The sequence below is a fragment of the Poecilia mexicana genome, unplaced genomic scaffold (assembly GCF_051168715.1).
Source record: "Poecilia mexicana isolate PSO_F unplaced genomic scaffold, ASM5116871v1 scaffold_10, whole genome shotgun sequence".
Taxonomy (NCBI): domain Eukaryota; kingdom Metazoa; phylum Chordata; class Actinopteri; order Cyprinodontiformes; family Poeciliidae; genus Poecilia; species Poecilia mexicana.
In genome coordinates, this window is record NW_028263379.1 from 1,957,969 (window position 1) to 1,977,600 (window position 19,632).

A 19,632-nucleotide genomic window follows, 5' to 3' on the forward strand; every position below is an offset into this window, starting at 1 on the left:
ATTCTCTATCCACTGTGAGTAACTTAACTGAATGAAGGACAGCCGTGTTTTAAACAAAATTCACCAGACACACAAACACACACGCATGCACGCACACACACACACACACACACACACACACACACACACACACACACACACACACACACACACACACACACACACACACACACACAAATGCAGGTTTTGTAAGAATTTCATCAATTTTTAATTGAAAGAAACTGATTTGAAAAAAAAAGCCTGATTTTATTTATTTTTTGTTACCGACATGAATTATTGTAATTTTCATCCTTAAAATTCCCAAAAATTCCACTTAATTTTATATTTTGGTTTGTCTGATTATGTAATTTTTAAATATTAAATGATTGATCATTTGATCAATACTCAGTATATTCAGTATGCAGTATACTCTTTACTCTTACCTAAGTAATTTCTTGGATGGCTACTCTTTACTTTTACTTAAGAAAAAATATGCTGAAGTAGTGCTACTCTTATTTGAATAAACTATATTTGCAAACTCAACCAAAGCACATTCCTGTTTGCAAGTACAGCATACAGGCAAAACAGTGCCACCTGTAGAAGTATGGAGGAATTTTTCTGCCATAATCCAAGAGCACACGTTCAGTCTGAAAGCAGGATTTCACGTCTTTTGTTCTCAAAACTTGTAATACCTTTGCTTACATTTTTATTTTGAAAGCAGGACTTCATGTCTTTCTTCTCAAAAACTTGTAATGATTGTACTCAAAACTTCTCCTCGCGCTCACACTTAGTCTCTGCTCGGAACAATGAACATGTGTGCTCTTGGATTATGGCAGAAAAATTCCCCCATATATTTATGCTCAGCAAAATGTGTTAAGGCTCAGACTTTTGAAATCATTCCTGTGAGTCCACGGACCGTTGCTACTATTGAATGCTAGCAGTGGGTACGCACTATTTAACAGTCTGCGTGAAGAGAGGCGCGCCGGGCAGGTGGAGTTTGCACTGAATTTCCATCACACTATCAACGCAGGCGTATACGAAGCACAATCTGCTAACAACGACCACCGCATAACCATACTGTTGATGTGAACAAAATGGGATTGTGTCGATGCCGAAAAGAAACGACTGTTTTAAATGTAATAAATAATTCCGATAATTCTGCAGATAAATCTGCAGTCTGGGATATATATATATATATATATATATATATATATATATATATATATATATATATATATATATATATATATATATATATATATTTTTTTTTTTTTTTTTTTTTTTTTTTGCCGAATATATAATCTAGAAACTCCTAGTTTCGCCGCTCATCATCTCTTACACTCGAGTTTCACACCGGCTGGCTTGTAAGGAATGAACTCGGGAATTCAACATGACCCGGAGGAGAAGCGTAGCGGCCATTTTGCTCGGAAGGGGGGCCTCGGCTTAAACACGTGAGAAAGAGGAACCTGAAGGTCCCGAAAAAGTCCAGTATCTCTGTTTCTAAAGGAGTATCGTTCATGTACAAACCAACAGTGGAGTAGGAAACCACCGCCATGCCCTCAGTGACTCTGCCGCAGAAGGAGAATGCTCTCTTCAAAAGGATTTTGGTAGGCACTTGGCGTTAGCTTATTGCAGTGCTAAGCAGTGGCCCGTTGTAGCACATATAGAGCAGGTAGCTAATTCATCAGGAGCCCAGCAATTTTGAAGTCTGTGTTAACCATCAGCTGTGATAGAGCAGGAGAGAAACAGCACCGCTGGATGGTTATTCTGGGATGCTGCAGATGTCTTTTGACCTGTCAATAGAGCCGAAATGTATCAATGAATAAACAGATTGACACATGACAGCCATGCCCAAGTTAAAGAGGAAAGCTGTCCGCCTAAAGTTGGATTATTGACTCATGAGTGACGCTGAAGAGCAGCGGGGTGTTGTGGTTCTGTTTAGCACTGTTGTCACAGAGAAGTGAAGTCAGTTGATGCACCTCCTGTAACCAATAGTTTAAGAGTTGAATTAAAACTCAACAGCAGAGCTGGACCCTTGCTCCAGATGTGCTGACATCTCCATCCCATCAGGATGAGGACTATTCCCCTGTCAGCAACAGCTGGAGGAAAACTCTGACTGAACTGTCATGGTGGCATGCTGTGATTCTTTTCTCTCTCTCCTTCCAGAGGTGTTACGAACACAAACAGTACAGAAACGGGTTGAAGTTCTGCAAACAGATCCTGAGCAACCCCAAATTTGCAGAGCATGGAGGTAAGAGAGACCCTTTCTTTTCCCTTTAACTCTGAGATTGTCTGAAAGCTGCTAACATTTGCAGAGTCATGTTCCATGACAGGTGTCAAACACTAACAGACAAACCAAACTTTGTTGTTCTTCCGTCAGCCTTCCTGTTATCTACTCAGTTTTTCTCTCTCCGGCAACCAAAATAGAGCACAGACACCTTTGTGTCTCTGTCCCTGTGTGCCTGTGTGTTTTTTTAATAACTATGAAACTCAGTTGTATAGTGGCACTGTTGGTAGAAATGTTGTCTGTCAGAAAGAAGATCCAGCCTGGGTCTTCTTTCTGAAAGACCCAGGCTGAAGGGACAGATGTTCTTGCTGTGATTTGCTACCAGTGTAAACCACTTCCTGCTTTGATCACATGCAGCTGCACTTCATGATGGAAGCTGTTTGGAGTAATACAGAATGAGGGACATGTTAAGGGAACAGAAAGCTAAAATAATGTGTGGGATATCTTAAAGTCAGGGCTACACATACAGCGTCTCTCCAGAAGGTGACCTGCTGTGTGTCATTGCCTGACATTAGAGCTACAGTAGTAGGATAAGATTGATGGCCAATCTTATCTGCCTCCAAAGATCTGAAAATCAGCAGCTCTGCTGTCAGAGGCTGACACACAGACCTGCCCATCAGGCCATGCTAACAATAGTGACCCACTGTTAACTTAGTGCCTTTGTCACTATACACATTGAAAGTGCGTATAGGGTTATAACACTGTCGGGTGTTATAACCGACACCTGGCAGTGTCGGTTATAAAAAAACAAAACAAAATCAGCTGTAATCAACTGCACCCCTTCTAGGATAAATATTAAACTTAAGTGGAAAAATCAGCTTATTTCTAGCCTGGGTAAGACCTTGTTCTACACTTTGGTTTGTTCAGACGATTGGGACCCTCAACTGTTGCGCAGGGTTTACTTCTTGGAGATGTGGACTGTGTTGAGGATTTAAATTTTTCCCAGTTGCTAACGATTGGCAACTGGGAAAAATTTGTGATGTATGTAATGTGCCAGTTTGATGCTCTGAAGCTTACTGGAAATTGCCTGTGTTGTAAACAACCGTTCTCCACTGAAGAGAGAAGACCTGATCTGAACTTGTCAGCTCTTAATGTTAATCTGATATTTGGAAGCTTGACCAACACGGACTGAACGGCTTCCTTCATTTCCTCTGCTGCCAGAAAATCAACAACATCGCTCACTTCTCCTTCTGTTCACTGATTGACCCATAGGAACTCTGCCGTAGGAATATAAGGAAATGGGAGAAATCCCACACAGATTGATGAAGGGAGATGAGAAGCTAATGGAATTCCGTAAGAAGCTTACTATGCAGACAAGCTTATTTTATGAATTCCTTTCTTTTTATTAACATGGATGCTTGGACCACTGACTGCATCAGACCTGTGAACTGCTGCCATCATGGTAACAGACCACCAGAGCAGTCAGTTCATTTTAGTCTGTTCAGATATTCAGAGTTCAGTTTAAAGTTCAGCTGTTGCTTCATGATGTTGCTTTATGGCCATACCACAAAGATGTGAATACGTGAATTGTACTTGACTATGAAAGCATGACTGGACTCCACCAAATCAAATCTTTCTTCACCATGTGTAGTGTTGCTGAGGGCCAGTTCATCTAGCTGTTGTCATGGTAATATCAGATGTAGTCTGCTTGTTAATTAAACTGTAGTTGACAGACTGAATCGTGCTTCAATAAGAATGTTTAGGCCGTTTCTCTCTAACCCCATGATACGAACGCTGCCTCTGGTTCACTCTGGGCTGCAGAGACGCTGGCCATGAAGGGGTTAACCCTCAACTGCCTGGGCAAGAAGGAGGATGCCTACGAGTTGGTGAGACGAGGCCTGCGCAACGACCTGAAGAGCCATGTCTGTATCCTTCACCCTGCTGCCCCCTAGGGCGCCTGCTCTCCTCTGACTGACTAACGCTCACCATGGCTCGGTCCTGATCGGTGCTGTTCCTGAACTCAGACTCCTTCCAGGCTGGCACGTCTACGGCCTGCTGCAGCGCTCTGATAAGAAATATGACGAGGCCATCAAGTGTTACCGCAACGCTCTGAAGTGGGACAAGGACAACCTGCAGATCCTCAGAGACCTGTCCCTGCTGCAGATTCAGATGAGGGACCTGGAGGGCTACAGGGTGAGACACACACACTGCTCAGAGTCTCATACCTGCAGGTACAAGGAGCTAATGGGTTCATTAGAGAAGCTCAGCGGTGGACAGTGTCTAATCTGCTTCAAACTGATTGTAAAATATTTCAAGTCAGCCAATGACAGAGCTCTCTAGTCAGACAGTTCAGGTCAAACAATCAGCGGCAGGAGGATGGTAGGATGGAGAGACTACAAACAGAGGACCCAGCAGTGAGGGTAGCCTGGTTGATCAACCCAGCAGGAGCATGATGTGCTGACCCCTTGCGTCTCTCTGCAGGAGACCCGCTACCAGCTGCTGCAGCTGCGTCCTGGCCAGCGGGCCTCATGGATTGGCTATGCTGTCGCTTATCACCTCTTGGAAGACTTTGAGATGGCAGCTAAGATCGTGGAGGAGTTCCGGAAAACCCAGCAGGTACGCTAGGGCTGAATGAGCTGCTGGATAGCTAATGTATGAGAGGGCCCATAGGCCAAAACCTACAAACTCTCTTACACATACTATCAAACCCTCTCACATTCACAGTCAAACCCTCTTGCACATACTATCAAACTCTCTCAGAGTTTGATTGCAAGGGAATTTAACTTAAAATTTCAGTTTCTGATTGGACCCCTGGCAGGCTTTTCAAAATAAAAGCGGACCTCCGGTTTATGTTTGATTCATGTTTCTCTCCTGTGGCTTTAAAAATGTAAAACTTTGTGTTAATTGATTTGCTCAATGTTAGAGCCATAAATAGGAAATATTTAAGTTATTTGTAAGATGGTTTGTTTGTATTTTATAAAATTTAGTTAGGACGATTGATATTTGTTTAGGCATTTTTATTGTGCAATTTAGTTTTATTTTGAAAGGTCTAGGGAATGACACAGATATTGGATCTGTTGCCATAACACTAAAGGAAATCATATATCTGAAAATAAATTAAAACATATTATGTTGGCAAAAAATTCTGTAAACCACATATGTGCTACCTCAATCAAAATTGCTGACATTTAACATGCAAAAAAATCTTTCAGATTACATAAACAATACCTTACCAGGTACTTCTCTGACTTCAGGATGACACAGGGACACCTATAAGACCAATTTTAACTGAAGTTGCACATATGTGCTTTACAGGATTTTTTGCCCACACAATATTTTTTTTCAGATACATAATGTCGTTTTGCAAATTAAAACCCTCTATGGCAGGGGTGTCAAACTCCAGCCCTCAAGGGCTGGTGTCCTGCAGTGTTTAGATGTGCCACAGGTAAAAAACAGTGGAATGAAATGGCTTAATTACCTCCTCCCTGTGTAGATCGGTTCTCGTGAGCCTTGCTAATGACTTAATTATTCTTTTCAGGTGTGGTGCAGCAGAGGCACATCTAAAAATTGCAGGACAGCGGCCCTTGAGGACTGGAGTTTGACACCCCTGCTCTATGGCATGGCGTTGCCCTCGGGCAACAAACCACATTTCTGTACTTCACATTGCTCTGTAATTTTATTTTGGGGGAATGATTTAAAATACCTCCAGACATATTTTTGTCCAAATAAAAGAGGCATTGAGGTTCATGTGACCTTTTACTTAGAAGAGGAACAGTCCTTTTTATAAAGCGGAGGTGGATGGTACACCTTGCCTCCTACTTGTAAGTTATACATCACTTTTCTTCATGTTTAAATTTGGGTCACTCTAACTAAAAATATTTTAATATCTGTAAGTATGTAAAGAAGCATTATAGATAATTTCAAGACATTTTTTTTTTATAATTTATATGCTAAAACTTTTTTGTTTGTTGCCTCAGGGCAACATTGCGCAGTTAGGGGCCTTTTGCTCAGACGATATTATTCTAATGTGATGATATGCAATTGATTACAAAATAATTATCAAAGCCAATTTTTCTTTTACTTTATTATTGACTAACAGCTACAGGAGATGGATGCAAGATCATTTCATGGACAAAATGTGCATGGTTCATAAGCTGGGGTCATTACCAATGAAAACACTGTACAACCATTATTTCATTGTTTATCCTCAAAACTGACTTCAGTCCCAAAGGGTGGTCATCAATGAACAAATGGCCCCATTCCAAGGCAGGTAAAGACTGAAGCAATACCTGCTAAACCCAAATATACGGGTCTGCAGGGTACTTCATATGGCTGGTGCAGATGGTGTTCCTTACAACTTGAAAATCTACACAGGGCCAAATCTACCAGATATGGGAGCTGGTGGAGATGTTGTTATTTGCTTGGCTCAAATTCTACCAAAAAAATCAGAACTACAAACTTGTACAACCTGCACCCCTAACTCCTGTCACTGATGTGAATCTGGTCACTACAACCCATAGATAATCAGATAAACAGATGGTGATTCCCAGGTACGCCAATAATAAAGTGTCAAAAATGTGATGCACACTTTTTTTCACATCAGCAAGCAATTCCTTCCTGATGTTTCACATATAATAGGGAAAAGACTGTTTTCAACATCCTTAGTGATTCTAACTCTACCAAACATACCCATGTACAAACACACAAATGCTCGTTTTAGTAATTTGCGCAAATGTACCATTCATTAATGAAAGTTAGTTGTTTATTTTATATTTGGTGAGTTGGAACCATGTCTCATTTATTTTTGTCAAAAAAGTTTTTTTATGAATATAGTTTTTGTTTGATTTGTATTTAATTTCTCATAATCACTGTAGAAAACTTGCCATTTTAGACCCCTTGTAGCGCAATGTTGCCCTGAGGCAACAAACCCAAATCCGGTTCCGGGAGGTGTCGGGGTCCGATTTTATGATTGATATGTAATTAGGAACCAACAAGCTCCCAAAAGAATGCAGGAAAATATTTTTTCCCCAAAAAAATAAAAAAAGTCATGCCATAGAGGGTTAATTAACTCAAAGCTTTAGCCTGTTATAGCCGCAGGAGAGAAACTTGATGTGTGAATCAAACATAAACCGGAGATGCGCTTTTATTTTATTTTATTTTAGTTAGAGTGACCCAAATTTAAACATGAAGAAAAGTGATGTATAACTTACAAGTAGGAGGCAAGGTGTACCATCCACCTCTGCTTCATAAAAAGGACTGTTCCTCTTCTAAGTAAAAGGTCACATGAACCTCAATGCCTCTTTTATTTGGACAAAAATATGTCTGGAGGTATTTTAAATCATTCCCCCAAAATAAAATTACAGAGCAATGTGAAGTACAGAAATGTGGTTTGTTGCCCGAGGGCAACGCCATGCCATAGAGGGTTTTAATTTGCAAAACGACATTATGTATCTGAAAAAAAATATTGTGTGGGCAAAAAAATCCTGTAAAGCACATATGTGCAACTTCAGTTAAAATTGGTCTTATAGGTGTCCCTGTGTCATCCTGAAGTCAGAGAAGTACCTGGTAAGGTATTGTTTATGTAATCTGAAAGATTTTTTTGCATGTCAAATGTCAGCAATTTTGATTGAGGTAGCACATATGTGGTTTACAGAATTTTTTGCCAACATAATATGTTTTAATTTATTTTCAGATATATGATTTCCTTTAGTGTTATGGCAACAGATCCAATATCTGTGTCATTCCCTAGACCTTTCAAAATAAAACTAAATTGCACAATAAAAATGCCTAAACAAATATCAATCGTCCTAACTAAATTTTATAAAATACAAACAAACCATCTTACAAATAACTTAAATATTTCCTATTTATGGCTCTAACATTGAGCAAATCAATTAACACAAAGTTTTACATTTTTAAAGCCGCAGGAGAGAAACATGAATCAAACATAAACCAGAGGTCCGCTTTTATTTTGAAAAGCCTGCCAGGGGTCCAATCAAAAACTGAAATTTTAAGTTAAATTCTGTCACATAGTAGTGCAAGAGGGTTTGACTGTGAATGTGAAAGGGTTTGATAGCGCATTTGTACGTCTTGGCCTATGGGGCCTCTCATACTAATGGCTTAACCTCATGCAGTGGAATTCAGTCCGAGACTGACGAGTATAAGCTTCGCGCATGTGGTTCTCACTCACGTTCCGAAATTATAAAAAAATAAAGACAGTCGATAATTCTTTTTTTTTTCTAGAAAGTTGTCAACCTTCATACTAAGGATTTTAATTCACACTGAAAAATTGAAAAATTATAAATTTATGTAAGCAAAATATGAATAGTCACAGGAAATATGTATTTTTCCCACATTGCAATGGAGACCTGCGCTGAGACATTTTAAAGTAATTGTGGCTTTTAAAATGTGTTCTCTCAAATCAACCTAAACAACTCAAAAACTTAACTGATTTAATCTTGTAAATGAAATGGCAGATAATGAGGAATGTGTCTAAAACAAAAAGAAAAAAATATTTCCCACTCCAATGAAAACCAATCAGTCGCAGAGGGAGACAACAGACAGACCATAATAGTCTGCAGCTCTCCGGGTTGCTATGGTAGTTAACGATCTGCACCTGGGCTGGCTCTCTCTGTCAGACAGTATGCTGGAGACAGAGTTTCTATACTTGTGAGACACCCAGCGTCGGTCTCAAGGACCCTGACAATAAACCATAAGCCCTAGCAAAATTTTGAAAACATTTTACGGGAGCAGGCATGTGTATCTATGTCATGACCACCTTTGAGACCAATAGGGCAATATTTGTGCCTGTAAGGGGGAGTTAAAAAGAGTTTGAGTCAGAAATCCAGGGAGCAGGTGAGCCTCATCAACGTCTGATTGGCTTGCAATCCCTCTGCTGGTCCAATGGAATAGCTACTCTCCTGCAGCACTCAGGCAGCCAATCAGGAAGGTGTGCTCTCACAGCTGAACCTGCATAACAAAAGTAGCCTGCACATCCTCAAGAGGCCAGGGACCTAACACTATCATAACTAGCGATCAGGAGGTTCTGTACAGGCTGAAATATTTCGTGTGTGTGTGTGTGTGTGTGTGTGTGTGTGTGTGTGTGTGTGTGTGTGTGTGTGTGTGTGTGTGTGTGTGTGTGTGTGTGTGTGTGTGTGTGTGTGTGTGTGTGTGTGTGTGTGTGTGTCCAGACGTCTCCAGACAAGGTGGACTATGAGTACAGTGAGCTGCTGCTGTATCAGAACCAGATTCTGAGGGAAGCTGGCCTGCACAAAGAGGCACTGGAGCACCTGAACAGCTATGAGAAGCAGATGTGTGACAAGCTGGCTGTGGAGGAGACCAGAGGTGAGCACACTGCCTCTGCAGGCTGCAGTGGAGCCCATGTGAAGGCTGCTGAGGCTCTTAACACACAGCTGTGCAGCGTGAACATGTGTATGTTTGTAGGAGAGCTGCTGTTGAAGCTGGAGAGGCCAGAGGAAGCTTCAGAGATCTACACAAGACTTCTGGAGAGGAACCCAGAGAACTGGGCCTACTACAAGGGCCTGGAGTATGCCCTGAAACCAGGTGCACACAACATATAGCAAGAATTAATTCCCCATTAGAATGAAAAGTCTCTCTGCATGGATAATTATTAGAGATGTGCCGATCAGGTTTTTTCCTGCCGATACCGATCACCCATGAGGGCCGATCACTGATGCCGATCACATAATTTTTATTTTTTTTCTAATCATAAACATTACCGGTTACATTATGTGGAAGAAGGAACCATGAATTTATCTTAATTTAGACAAAAACTTGTTTTTAATAACTTTTTCCAAGAAGAAAACTAAACAAAACAGGCATTGTGCAAATTGTACTGGTATTGATAATACTATCTTTAACAGGCTGATAACATATGAAGGCTCTGAAGAGGCTAAATAACGCAAAGAGCCAAAATAAAACCTGTCACTATTGCCAAAAAAATTAAAGTATAAAACATTCAAAGGCAAATACAGGATCCATTACAATAAACAATCCAGAGTTACTGAATGAAAACTTCCTGTTAGCATGGCGGCTAGCTGATTACTTCTAGCTCTGATTGGCTGTTTCTGACTGAGCGGAGTAATTATGCAGAACAGGGAGAAGATCGATTATTTTTTTAGAGATTATCTGTCTCATGTTAGGACAGCGAAAGTTTTAATACATATGTAAAATTTATTTTTGAAGTTAGATGCTGCAGCTTTAAAGAGAAATTTGGTGTGAGAGTCACTACCAGGTGGAGCAGAAGCGGCGCTCCGTCTGTGAAATATTACTACCTGTAGCGTAGCAGCGGTTCAACAGCGAGAGCAGAACCAGCGTCTTACATCGCAGCTCGAAGACTTAAATAATTTTGCGGGTTATTTGTTTAGCTTTCTGACCGTCATGCTAATCCGGGTGAGTGTTTGTAGCTGTGCGCTGCTTTACCTGCTGTCTGATCCTCCAAATGTCCTTTTTACTGCAGTGAGCCTCGATGTAGCCAAACTCCGTCAAGTATGACATTGTTTTTATGTCGTATTAGATTCGTCGTGTTGATGCATTTTGACTTGCTTCAATTTTCCGCTGCAACACGCACACTTCCCCATTCACTCAGTGCGTTATAGTTCCACATTGCTTAGGATTTGTTGCATTTGTTGTTTGTGCAGAGTGAAGGAAAGAGGAGACCAGCTGCACAGGCAGGCTGTGAAATGAAATGCAGGTGATCAGTTTGTGTGATCGGCAACAAGAGACCGTGATTGGCGATCACCGATCATACACTTTTTCACGGAAATCGACCGAATACGATCGGTGACCGATCGATCGGCACACCTCTAATAATTATATACTGAGGGGCACCAATGAATTGGCTATGATTTCCTTCATTCTTGGAGATTGGTGATTGGCCGATACTTGCATTCTTCCATTCTTTTGCAGAGCAAAAGAATGTAGAGAGGATGACTTACAACCCCACCAGGTCATGTTTGCAATCAAGCTGAAAATTGTCCCAGTCCAATCATGAGCCATTTACTCCAGGCCTCTCTACTCTTTACAGATATTTTATCTTGAATCATAAATCTGTGTCTTGGGATTCTGTTCACATCATGTCTCACATCCCTCCGGCTGCTCTAACACCCATCTCACCACTGGGTCAGCTGACATCACCATGCCAAGATTGTTTACGTTACCGGAGCCACTGCTGGATGTTAGCCTGAATGTTAGCATGTCATAAAAGCAACCTTCTGCGTATGACATTCTGTTTGTGCCACTTACCTGAGACTGATGTGAGCAGATACAACTTTGTGAACAATCAGTAATGTGTGTGTTATGCATTTACATTTCACACACGTTTGGCTTGGTGATTACGCTAGCAAGTAAATGAGTCATCACCAGCTAATAATTATCATCTGAATGCTGATTGTGATTTTTCAATCACAACCAGCAAATCAAAACACTACATCACTTTACAAATAAACAGCAGAATTTTGGAAAACAAGAAAGGTAACTTCTGTAAATAGTTTAATGTTGTACCATCAGAATATTTAGTTAAGCAGACAAACTTACTTATTGTCCATTTTAGATAATATCTCTTTTCATTGATTTACTTTTAAATGTGACCAGTATTGCATAGCTTACGCACTGGCAGATAACTAAATTAGGATTTAAGTGAAGTGAAAAAAACTATAGCCCTTTAGTAGGTTTTCTCAAACTAACCCTGGAAACTGTATTGTATTCCATATATTATAGTTTGGTGTTTCCTCACAATTCACGATAAATCCTCTTAGTGTGTTTCTTGCATGAAAACGACCTTCTGTGATGTATTAGAAGCACTTTAATATGAACAAAAACAACTCTAAAGATCAAACGGCGTTAACATGTTAGCATTAAGTGTCTGTGTGTGTGTCTTCAGGCAGTATAGAAGAGCACCAGAAGATCTATGAGGAGTCCTGGGTGAAGTTTCCCAGAGGTCTGGTTCCTCGAAGGCTGCCTCTTAACTTCCTCACAGGTAAACGCAGGACAGCCTGCTGCTAGACACTGATCCATTAGCACTCTTAGCTCAGCCTTTGGGTCATACTGATATCAGCATGGCTGCAGCAGCTCCCCCTGTTGCAAACATCAACTTTAGCACTACAGAAACTATCAGGTGGAGTACAGCAGAAGGAGGATCAGGTGGTTAAGTTGAAGATCCTGGTTCCAGGTTCAGTGTGATCCTCTCCTGTGGAATCAGACAGGGTGTGGTATTTTGGGCTGGTGACTCCATATTGCCATTCCAGCATCACATTCCTGTCTCCTTGTTTGTTGTTCCGGTCAGGGGAGAAGTTCCGGGAATGTCTGGACATCTATCTGAGGATGAACTTCACTAAAGGCTGCCCTCCTGTGTTCACCACGCTCAAATCCTTGTACACAGACAGAGAAAAGGTTAGCAGAACCGTTCTGCTGGAAAGTTTCTGGCTGAGTATGAATTAATTAACGTACTTTGTTCATTTTTCCATTTTAGGTAGCGCTAACTAATTGTTTTTCTTTTGTTTTTTTATGTTTTTGGGGCATGCAGGTTACGATAATAGAAGAATTGGTACTTGGCTATGAAAGCTGTTTAAAAAGCAGTCGAATGTTTAGTGAAGATGGTAAGTGTTTCTATATGTCCTAATGCATCACTCTGATTGGTTTCATTCTAGCTGTCTCTAAATGCAGGAGTTGTGTGTGTTATGCATGTGTGCAGATGATGGGAAGGAGGAGCCTCCGACCACCCTCCTGTGGGTGCAGTACTTCCTGGCCCAGCACTTTGACTTCATTGGCAAGGCCAGCCTGGCGCTGGAGTACATCAACACGGCCATCGACAGCACACCCACACTGATCGAGCTCTTCCTGGTCAAGGCCAAGATCTACAAGGTATGACGGTGCACTCAGAGTGATATGCGGCACTGGGATGACACAACTTCCTTTAACTGTCCGGCCTGATCCGCAGCATGCAGGCAACATCAAGGAGGCGGCTCGATGGATGGACGAGGCCCAGGCGCTGGACACTGCCGACCGATTCATCAACTCCAAGTGTGCCAAGTACATGCTGAAGGCCGGCCTTATAAAGGAGGCAGAGGAGATGTGCTCCAAGTTTACACGGGTACATTTACACTGGTCACTGTTTGCCTAAAGGTGGTTAGGCTGGAAGAATAGCCTGCCTCAAGGGATTTAGGGACCAAAACATCCTGACTGCAGGGTGTCCATTCATCCTAAAAAGCTTTAGGTTCATGTATCTAAAATTAAGGCCTTAAAATGTCCTGAATCCATGAAAAAGATGCATGTTGGCCTTGTATATATTAATCACAGGTCTTAAATTTTGTTGTGGCAGATCTATGTAATCTCGTATAGTATATGGGGGTTTTTGTATTTTGTCAGGCAAAAGTTTAAGTCACCGGAAACATGATTGTTGTGTTCTGTGACTCAAAGTGGTTAAGGCTACCACCAATACAGTGATCCCTCATTTTTCTTAGGGGTTGTCCTCGAGATAAACTGCCAGCTCCTCTTTTTAGACTCTAAATGGATTCAACACTGCATTCTCTTTAGTTTTCTCTGTTCTGTATGTAATGGAGACTGAAATTAAACGTGCCATTTCTACCAAAGTTTTTGAATGCGCTTCCTAACGCTCCAAAGCCTCCGGTCCATAACTCTTCAACATGCCGTCAGTTCCCGGTCAGAAAGACTCATTTAGTTCAGAGTTCATGAGATGATATTCAGAAAGGATTCTTTTATTGATTGATTTTAGTTGCCTCTGCGATGAACTCTTTGCGTAAAGTCTGCCATGTCCTCGCATGAGGTTGTTAATTATAACCTGTCAAATGACCGACGGGCTTTAAATTTTCCTGTCTTTTAAAAAAATAACCGGTCAAATATGGTAAATATTCCATTAACACAACCTCTGACCACATGGCTAATTAGCATATCACAAAACTCCTCAGCAGTCTGTCTCTCTGTTCGGCGTTCTAACCACACAACCAGACAGATTTTAAAAGAAGCAGCAAAAGCAAATGAGGTGGATCAGCAGAGCTGGTCAGTTGTCTCTGCTGCCTGCATATTGAGCTGTTAGGCTGTCATGGTAGTCATGAGACTGTCATACAGCAATATACTTCAGTCAGAGACTTCTTCAGATTTGCAGCAACACTGACTGCTACTGGAGATCTGCTTGTCCATTAAGTCACCATCAAAATGACTCTTTGAAAATGTAATATCTCTCTAGGATAAAGTAATTGAGTTGAATTGAATTGACTTGCGGGCCCTTAAAGTAAGTGCAGTGTTATTCTGGATTCAGGGCTGATGCTCTTCTAACAGGCTTCATTCACCTCCTGTGTTTGTGAATCTTGTGTCTCCAGGAGGGGACATCTGCAGTGGAGAACCTGAATGAGATGCAGTGCATGTGGTTCCAGACAGAGTGTGCTTTAGCCTACAAGGCCATGAACAAGCTCGGTGAGGCCCTCAAGAAGTGCCATGAGATCGAGAGGGTACGTTTGTTGCTCACTCTGTCATCTCAGGTGTCTGTTATTGTGAAGAAATCATGTGCACATTTAATTTTTGCTCGGTTGCTGTTCCTGTTATTCTTGAAGTCAGAATTGCTTCATTTTCCAGATTGAACAGTTAATTGTTCTACATCTATTAATGTGTTTATCTGCTGCATTGTTCCGGTTTGTCAGCGTACCAGCTGGATTCATGGAACTCTGAATCTGTCCTCTCCTTGTGTCTCTCAGCATTTTGTGGAGATCACAGACGACCAGTTTGATTTCCACACCTACTGTATGAGGAAGATGACGCTGCGCTCCTACGTGGACCTGCTGAAGCTGGAGGACGTCCTGCGACAGCACCCCTTCTACTACAAAGCCGCTCGCACCGCCATCCAAATCTACCTGGACCTACATGATAGGCCACTGACCGATGACAACAAAGAGAGCCAGGCAGATGCAGGTCTGACGCCGCGTCTCACCTGGCTTTAGTAGAGAGCTACATGCTGGGTGTTGGGATAAAACACTTGGAAATGAAACTTTTCTCTTTATACAGAGAACCTAACAGACAAGGAGCTGAAGAAGCTGCGGAACAAACAGCGAAGAGCGCAGAAGAAGGCTCAGTTAGAGGAGGAGAAGAAGAATGCAGAGAAAGAGAAGCAGCTGAAGAACCAGAAGAAGAAAAAGGAGGATGATGATGAGGAAATTGGAGGGCCCAAGGAAGAGCTAATACCAGATAAGTTAGCTAAGGTGGGTCCAGGGGTTCTTGTGTTCTATAAGCTTGAAGGAATGTTTTTGGAGTATAAGAATAAATAATAAAAACTTGGTCTGATTGTGTGTTCCCAGCCGGAGAACCCTTTGGAGGAGGCAGTCAAGTTCCTCATCCCTCTGAAGAACCTGGTGCGCAACAAGATCGAGACTCACCTGTTGGCCTTTGAGATCTACTTCAGGAAAGGTTGGCAGCTCAGAGGAGGGATGGGATCGGTCAGCCACATCTGCTGCCTCATGGCAACTTCAGATTGGCAGTCAGACGTTTCTGTTTAAATATGTCTGACTGCTGTGACTAATTCAGCCTTTAAACCTTTCTCTGTTTGTTCTGTAATAACTATATAATAAATGGACTGACCCTTTAACTGACCAATACCTGCTGACTGTAACTTAGATGAGCAATCCCCAGGATTTGTAAAACTCTGACCTGCTGATATAGTTTTGAACTGATTTAAGGAAATCTCTCTTAGAGGTTCTATGGGATATATTCTCATGTGATCAGTTGTTTATTAGCTCTCTTAGAAGCAGAGGCTTCATCACATGGTGTGCATTTGTGCCAACATGTCTGAGAACAGAGAAGGGTTCTGATCACCAGCTGGTTTCACGGTGCATTTGCCACTCTGTAACCTGGTTTATCTACATGTCACAGTGTTGCACTACAAAAGGTTGATGGAAACTGCAGAATTCAAAATAACTTCCTCAATTTTGCAATATCTTTACACTCACATGAATGTAAAAAGGTTTTTGACTTTTCTGAAGTAGTTAATGCACTAAAGTGTATATAGACACTTTTGCAGAGTATGTTCCAATGTAGCAAATTTTCTCATCCACTGCTGGGTCTGTGAAATTTATCCCTTTCAGAGGGAAATACTTTTTCTGACATTTGTGGTCCATTCTAGTTTACAACCTCAACTTTCTGTTTATTACAGCCGTACATGTCATCAGCATCTGACATAACCTGGTTGGTTTGCTCCAAACCAGTAGATAGAAACACACTGAACTTAAAGGTTTATCTAAAATCAGCATGATAATTAGATGGAAACTGAGCAACTGATCCAGCCTGTTTGAGCTGAGAAAACAAAGGTTTTTCCTCCACCATAACTTGTCTGTCCGTTCTTTACCTCCCAGAGAAGTACCTTCTGATGTTGCAGTCGATAAAGAGAGCGGTGGCCATAGAACCCTCCGACCCATGGCTGCACCAGTGTTTAGTGCGCTTCTTCAAGAAGGGTGAGAAAGTGACTGCTGGCCGTGTTCAGCTCTCGGTCCTTCCAGTGGTGACTAAAGTTCAGTGTTTGCTGCCTGCAGTGAGTGAGAGCGCAGACCTGGCCGAGGCGGTGAGGACCGTGCTGAAGCAGGAGATCTCCAGGCTGTTTGGAGACAGCAACCCTCAGAGCTTCAACAAGAACTACCTGAGCCAACACTCCAGCTGCATCCCCCACCGGCTGGCTGGTAGGTACGCCTCAGAGGGAGGAGCTACAGGCTGCACCATGTTCCTGGCTCTGCTCTAGTTACTGATTTAAACATGTGGAGCTCAAGAAAACATTGGGACTGTACAATATCAAAACTACTAAAATGAATAAAAACCTGGGAAGCTAAAGGCTAATTTGGAACAGGAAATATAGAGGCCAAGCTGTATGGAGCTGAGAACAGTAGACAGACTTGCTAAAGACAGCTTTACAAGAAAGCAACAGTTTCTGCTTTCTTGCATGTCTTTGCATATTGTAAAAATATTTTACTGGTGGTGGGACTCAAAAGTTTATTGAAGGGGCTGTCATTAACTAATCACTATTGCATTTTAATCAAACCATATATTGACAAAATAATTAACATTTTCAATTCAAGACCCCTTTTTGCCAGTTAAATTCTTGAATAAATACAAATAGGAGCTCTACAAGAAAGATATTTATTAGGGATGTGCCGATCAGGTTTTTTCCTACCGATACCGATCACCCATGAGGGCCGATTCACTGATACCAATCACATAATTATTATTTTTATTTTTTTTATCATAAACACTACCGGTTACATTATGTGGAAAAAGGAACCATGAATTCACCTTAATTTAGACAAAAACTTGTTTTTAATAACTTTTTTCAAGAAGAAAACTAAACAAAACAGGCATTGTGCAAATTGTACTGGTATTGATAATACTATCTTTAACAGACTGATAACATATGAAGGCTCTGAGGAGGCTAAATAATGCAAAAAGTCAAAATAAAACCTCTCAACATTGCCAAGAAGTTCAAGTATAAAACTTAACATTCAAAGGCAAAAACAGGATCCATTACAATAAACAATCCTGAGTTACTGAATGAAAACTTCCTGTTAGCATGGCGGCTAGCTGATTACTGCTAGCTCTGATTGGCTGTTTCTGACTGAGCGGAGTAATTATGCAGAACAGGGAGGAGATCAATTATTTTTTTTAGAGATTATCTGTCTCATGTTAGGACAGCGAAAGTTTTAATACGTATGTAAAATGTATTTTTTAAGTTAGATGCTGCAGCTTTAAGCAGAGATTCGGTGTGAGAGTCACTACCAGGTGGAGCAGAAGCGAAGCTCCGTCTGTCAAATATTACTACCTGTAGCGTAGCAGCGGTTCAACAGCGAGAGCAGAACCAGCGTCTTACATCGCAGCTCGAAGACTGAAATAATTTTGCGGGTTATTTGTTTAGCTTTCTGACCGTCATGCTAATCCGGGTGAGTGTTTGTAGCTGTGCGCTGCTTTACCTGCTGTCTGATCCTCCGTATGTCTTTTTTACTGCAGTGAGCCTCGATGTAGCCAAACTCCGTCAAGTATGGCTTTGTTTTTATGTCGTATTAGATTCGTCGTGTTGATGCATTTTGACGTGCTTCAATTTTCCGCCGCAACACGCAAACTTCCCCATTCACTCAGTGCGTCATAGTTCCACATCGCTTAGGATTTGTTGCTGCGCGTTTGCCCAGAGTGAAGGAAAGAGGAGACCAGATGCACAGGCAGGCTGGGAAATGAGATGCAGGTGATCGGTATCGGCAACAAGAGCCAATGATCGCCGATCACCGATCATACACTTTTTCACGAAAATCGGCCCGATTATGATCGGTGACCGATCGATCGGCACACCTCTAATATTTATACTTTTTAATCTGTTATTCAGGTTTTTCCACCTTCAGGTCAGAGCAAAGTGTTATTCAATCCATTCATCTTTCCAGAGTTTCAGGAACTCTTGATCATTCATGGAACTTCTGTAGAAATGTGACTGTAGAAGCTGACATTAGCGTTAGCCTCTGTGCATTCTGGACTCTCTGTTGTATGCAACGTTTGCACCAGAAGCACCTCTCAGGCCCGTGTCTCCTTGTGTCTGCAGCTGCTAAGATGATGGTCTACCTGGAGCCGTCCTCTGATAAAATGGCCTGTGAGATCGCAACAGCTCTGGCCGAGCCTCTGTCTGGAAGAAGCATCCAGGTGAGTCATTTGACCACTGGAGGGCACCACAGTGAGCGCCATGGTAACTGAAGCAACTTGTGTTTGTCCCCAGATCTGCTCTGAGGTGCTGGAGGCTCTGAGGAGTGGCCAGCTGGGCGAGGCTCAGCAGAAAGCAGCTGAGTCTTACCGTGCCACTTGCCACAAGATCTACCCTTACTCCCTGACCTTCAAGCCCCCCGGTTACCAAGACAACAGCACCACAATCAGCGCCAACGGCGACCTGTCGGGAGGAGAGCACGATGATCTTGCACATGAAATGTGAGGAGAGGGGGAAGAATGGGGGGACCAGAGGGGGAGACTGCTGCCAGACGCCTTAGTTCACCACCACAGCCCCACCCCTCCCCCCACACCCACACATTGCACTGACCTGCTGGACTGAGCGCCCCAGGATGGACGGCAAAGGGAACAGAACCATCAGACTTTTTTTAAACAACACAAAAGGCTCTGCCCAGTTCATGGCATCAGAAAAGAACTGATATATTTACACTGGAAAGCAAAGGATTGTGGGAAGTGTCGTCACTGACTGGCTGGAGTGGCCTGGTGAACACAGTCTAGGTTTTCTAGAATGCCTGTGTTTTCATAAGTTCTTCTTGTAGGTGCATCTGCTTCTCACGTTTTTAAAAGTAATTTATATATTACAAACTGACAGAGGAATTAATAAAACTGTTTGCAAAACCTGTGTGACGTGTGTGTGTGTGGTGGAGGTCTAGGGGGTG

The 19,632-nt window shown here is 42.0% G+C and overlaps 1 protein-coding gene across 1 annotated transcript; it reads left to right on the forward strand.

The window, feature by feature from the left end:
- The first annotated feature begins 1,268 nt into the window (after positions 1–1,268).
- LOC106912336 (N-alpha-acetyltransferase 15, NatA auxiliary subunit-like) lies at positions 1,269–19,591 on the forward strand. The gene is made up of 20 exons (XM_088009281.1): positions 1,269–1,586; positions 2,146–2,230; positions 4,028–4,132; positions 4,242–4,399; positions 4,688–4,822; positions 9,397–9,550; positions 9,650–9,769; positions 12,108–12,203; positions 12,510–12,616; positions 12,750–12,822; positions 12,918–13,087; positions 13,164–13,316; positions 14,563–14,691; positions 14,935–15,148; positions 15,242–15,435; positions 15,532–15,640; positions 16,582–16,680; positions 16,759–16,902; positions 18,798–18,895; positions 18,969–19,591. Exons 1-20 carry the CDS (start codon positions 1,533–1,535, stop codon positions 19,176–19,178), a joined length of 2,607 nt encoding a protein of 868 aa, XP_087865407.1. The 5' UTR covers positions 1,269–1,532; the 3' UTR covers positions 19,179–19,591.
- Positions 19,592–19,632: the final 41 nt, after the last annotated feature.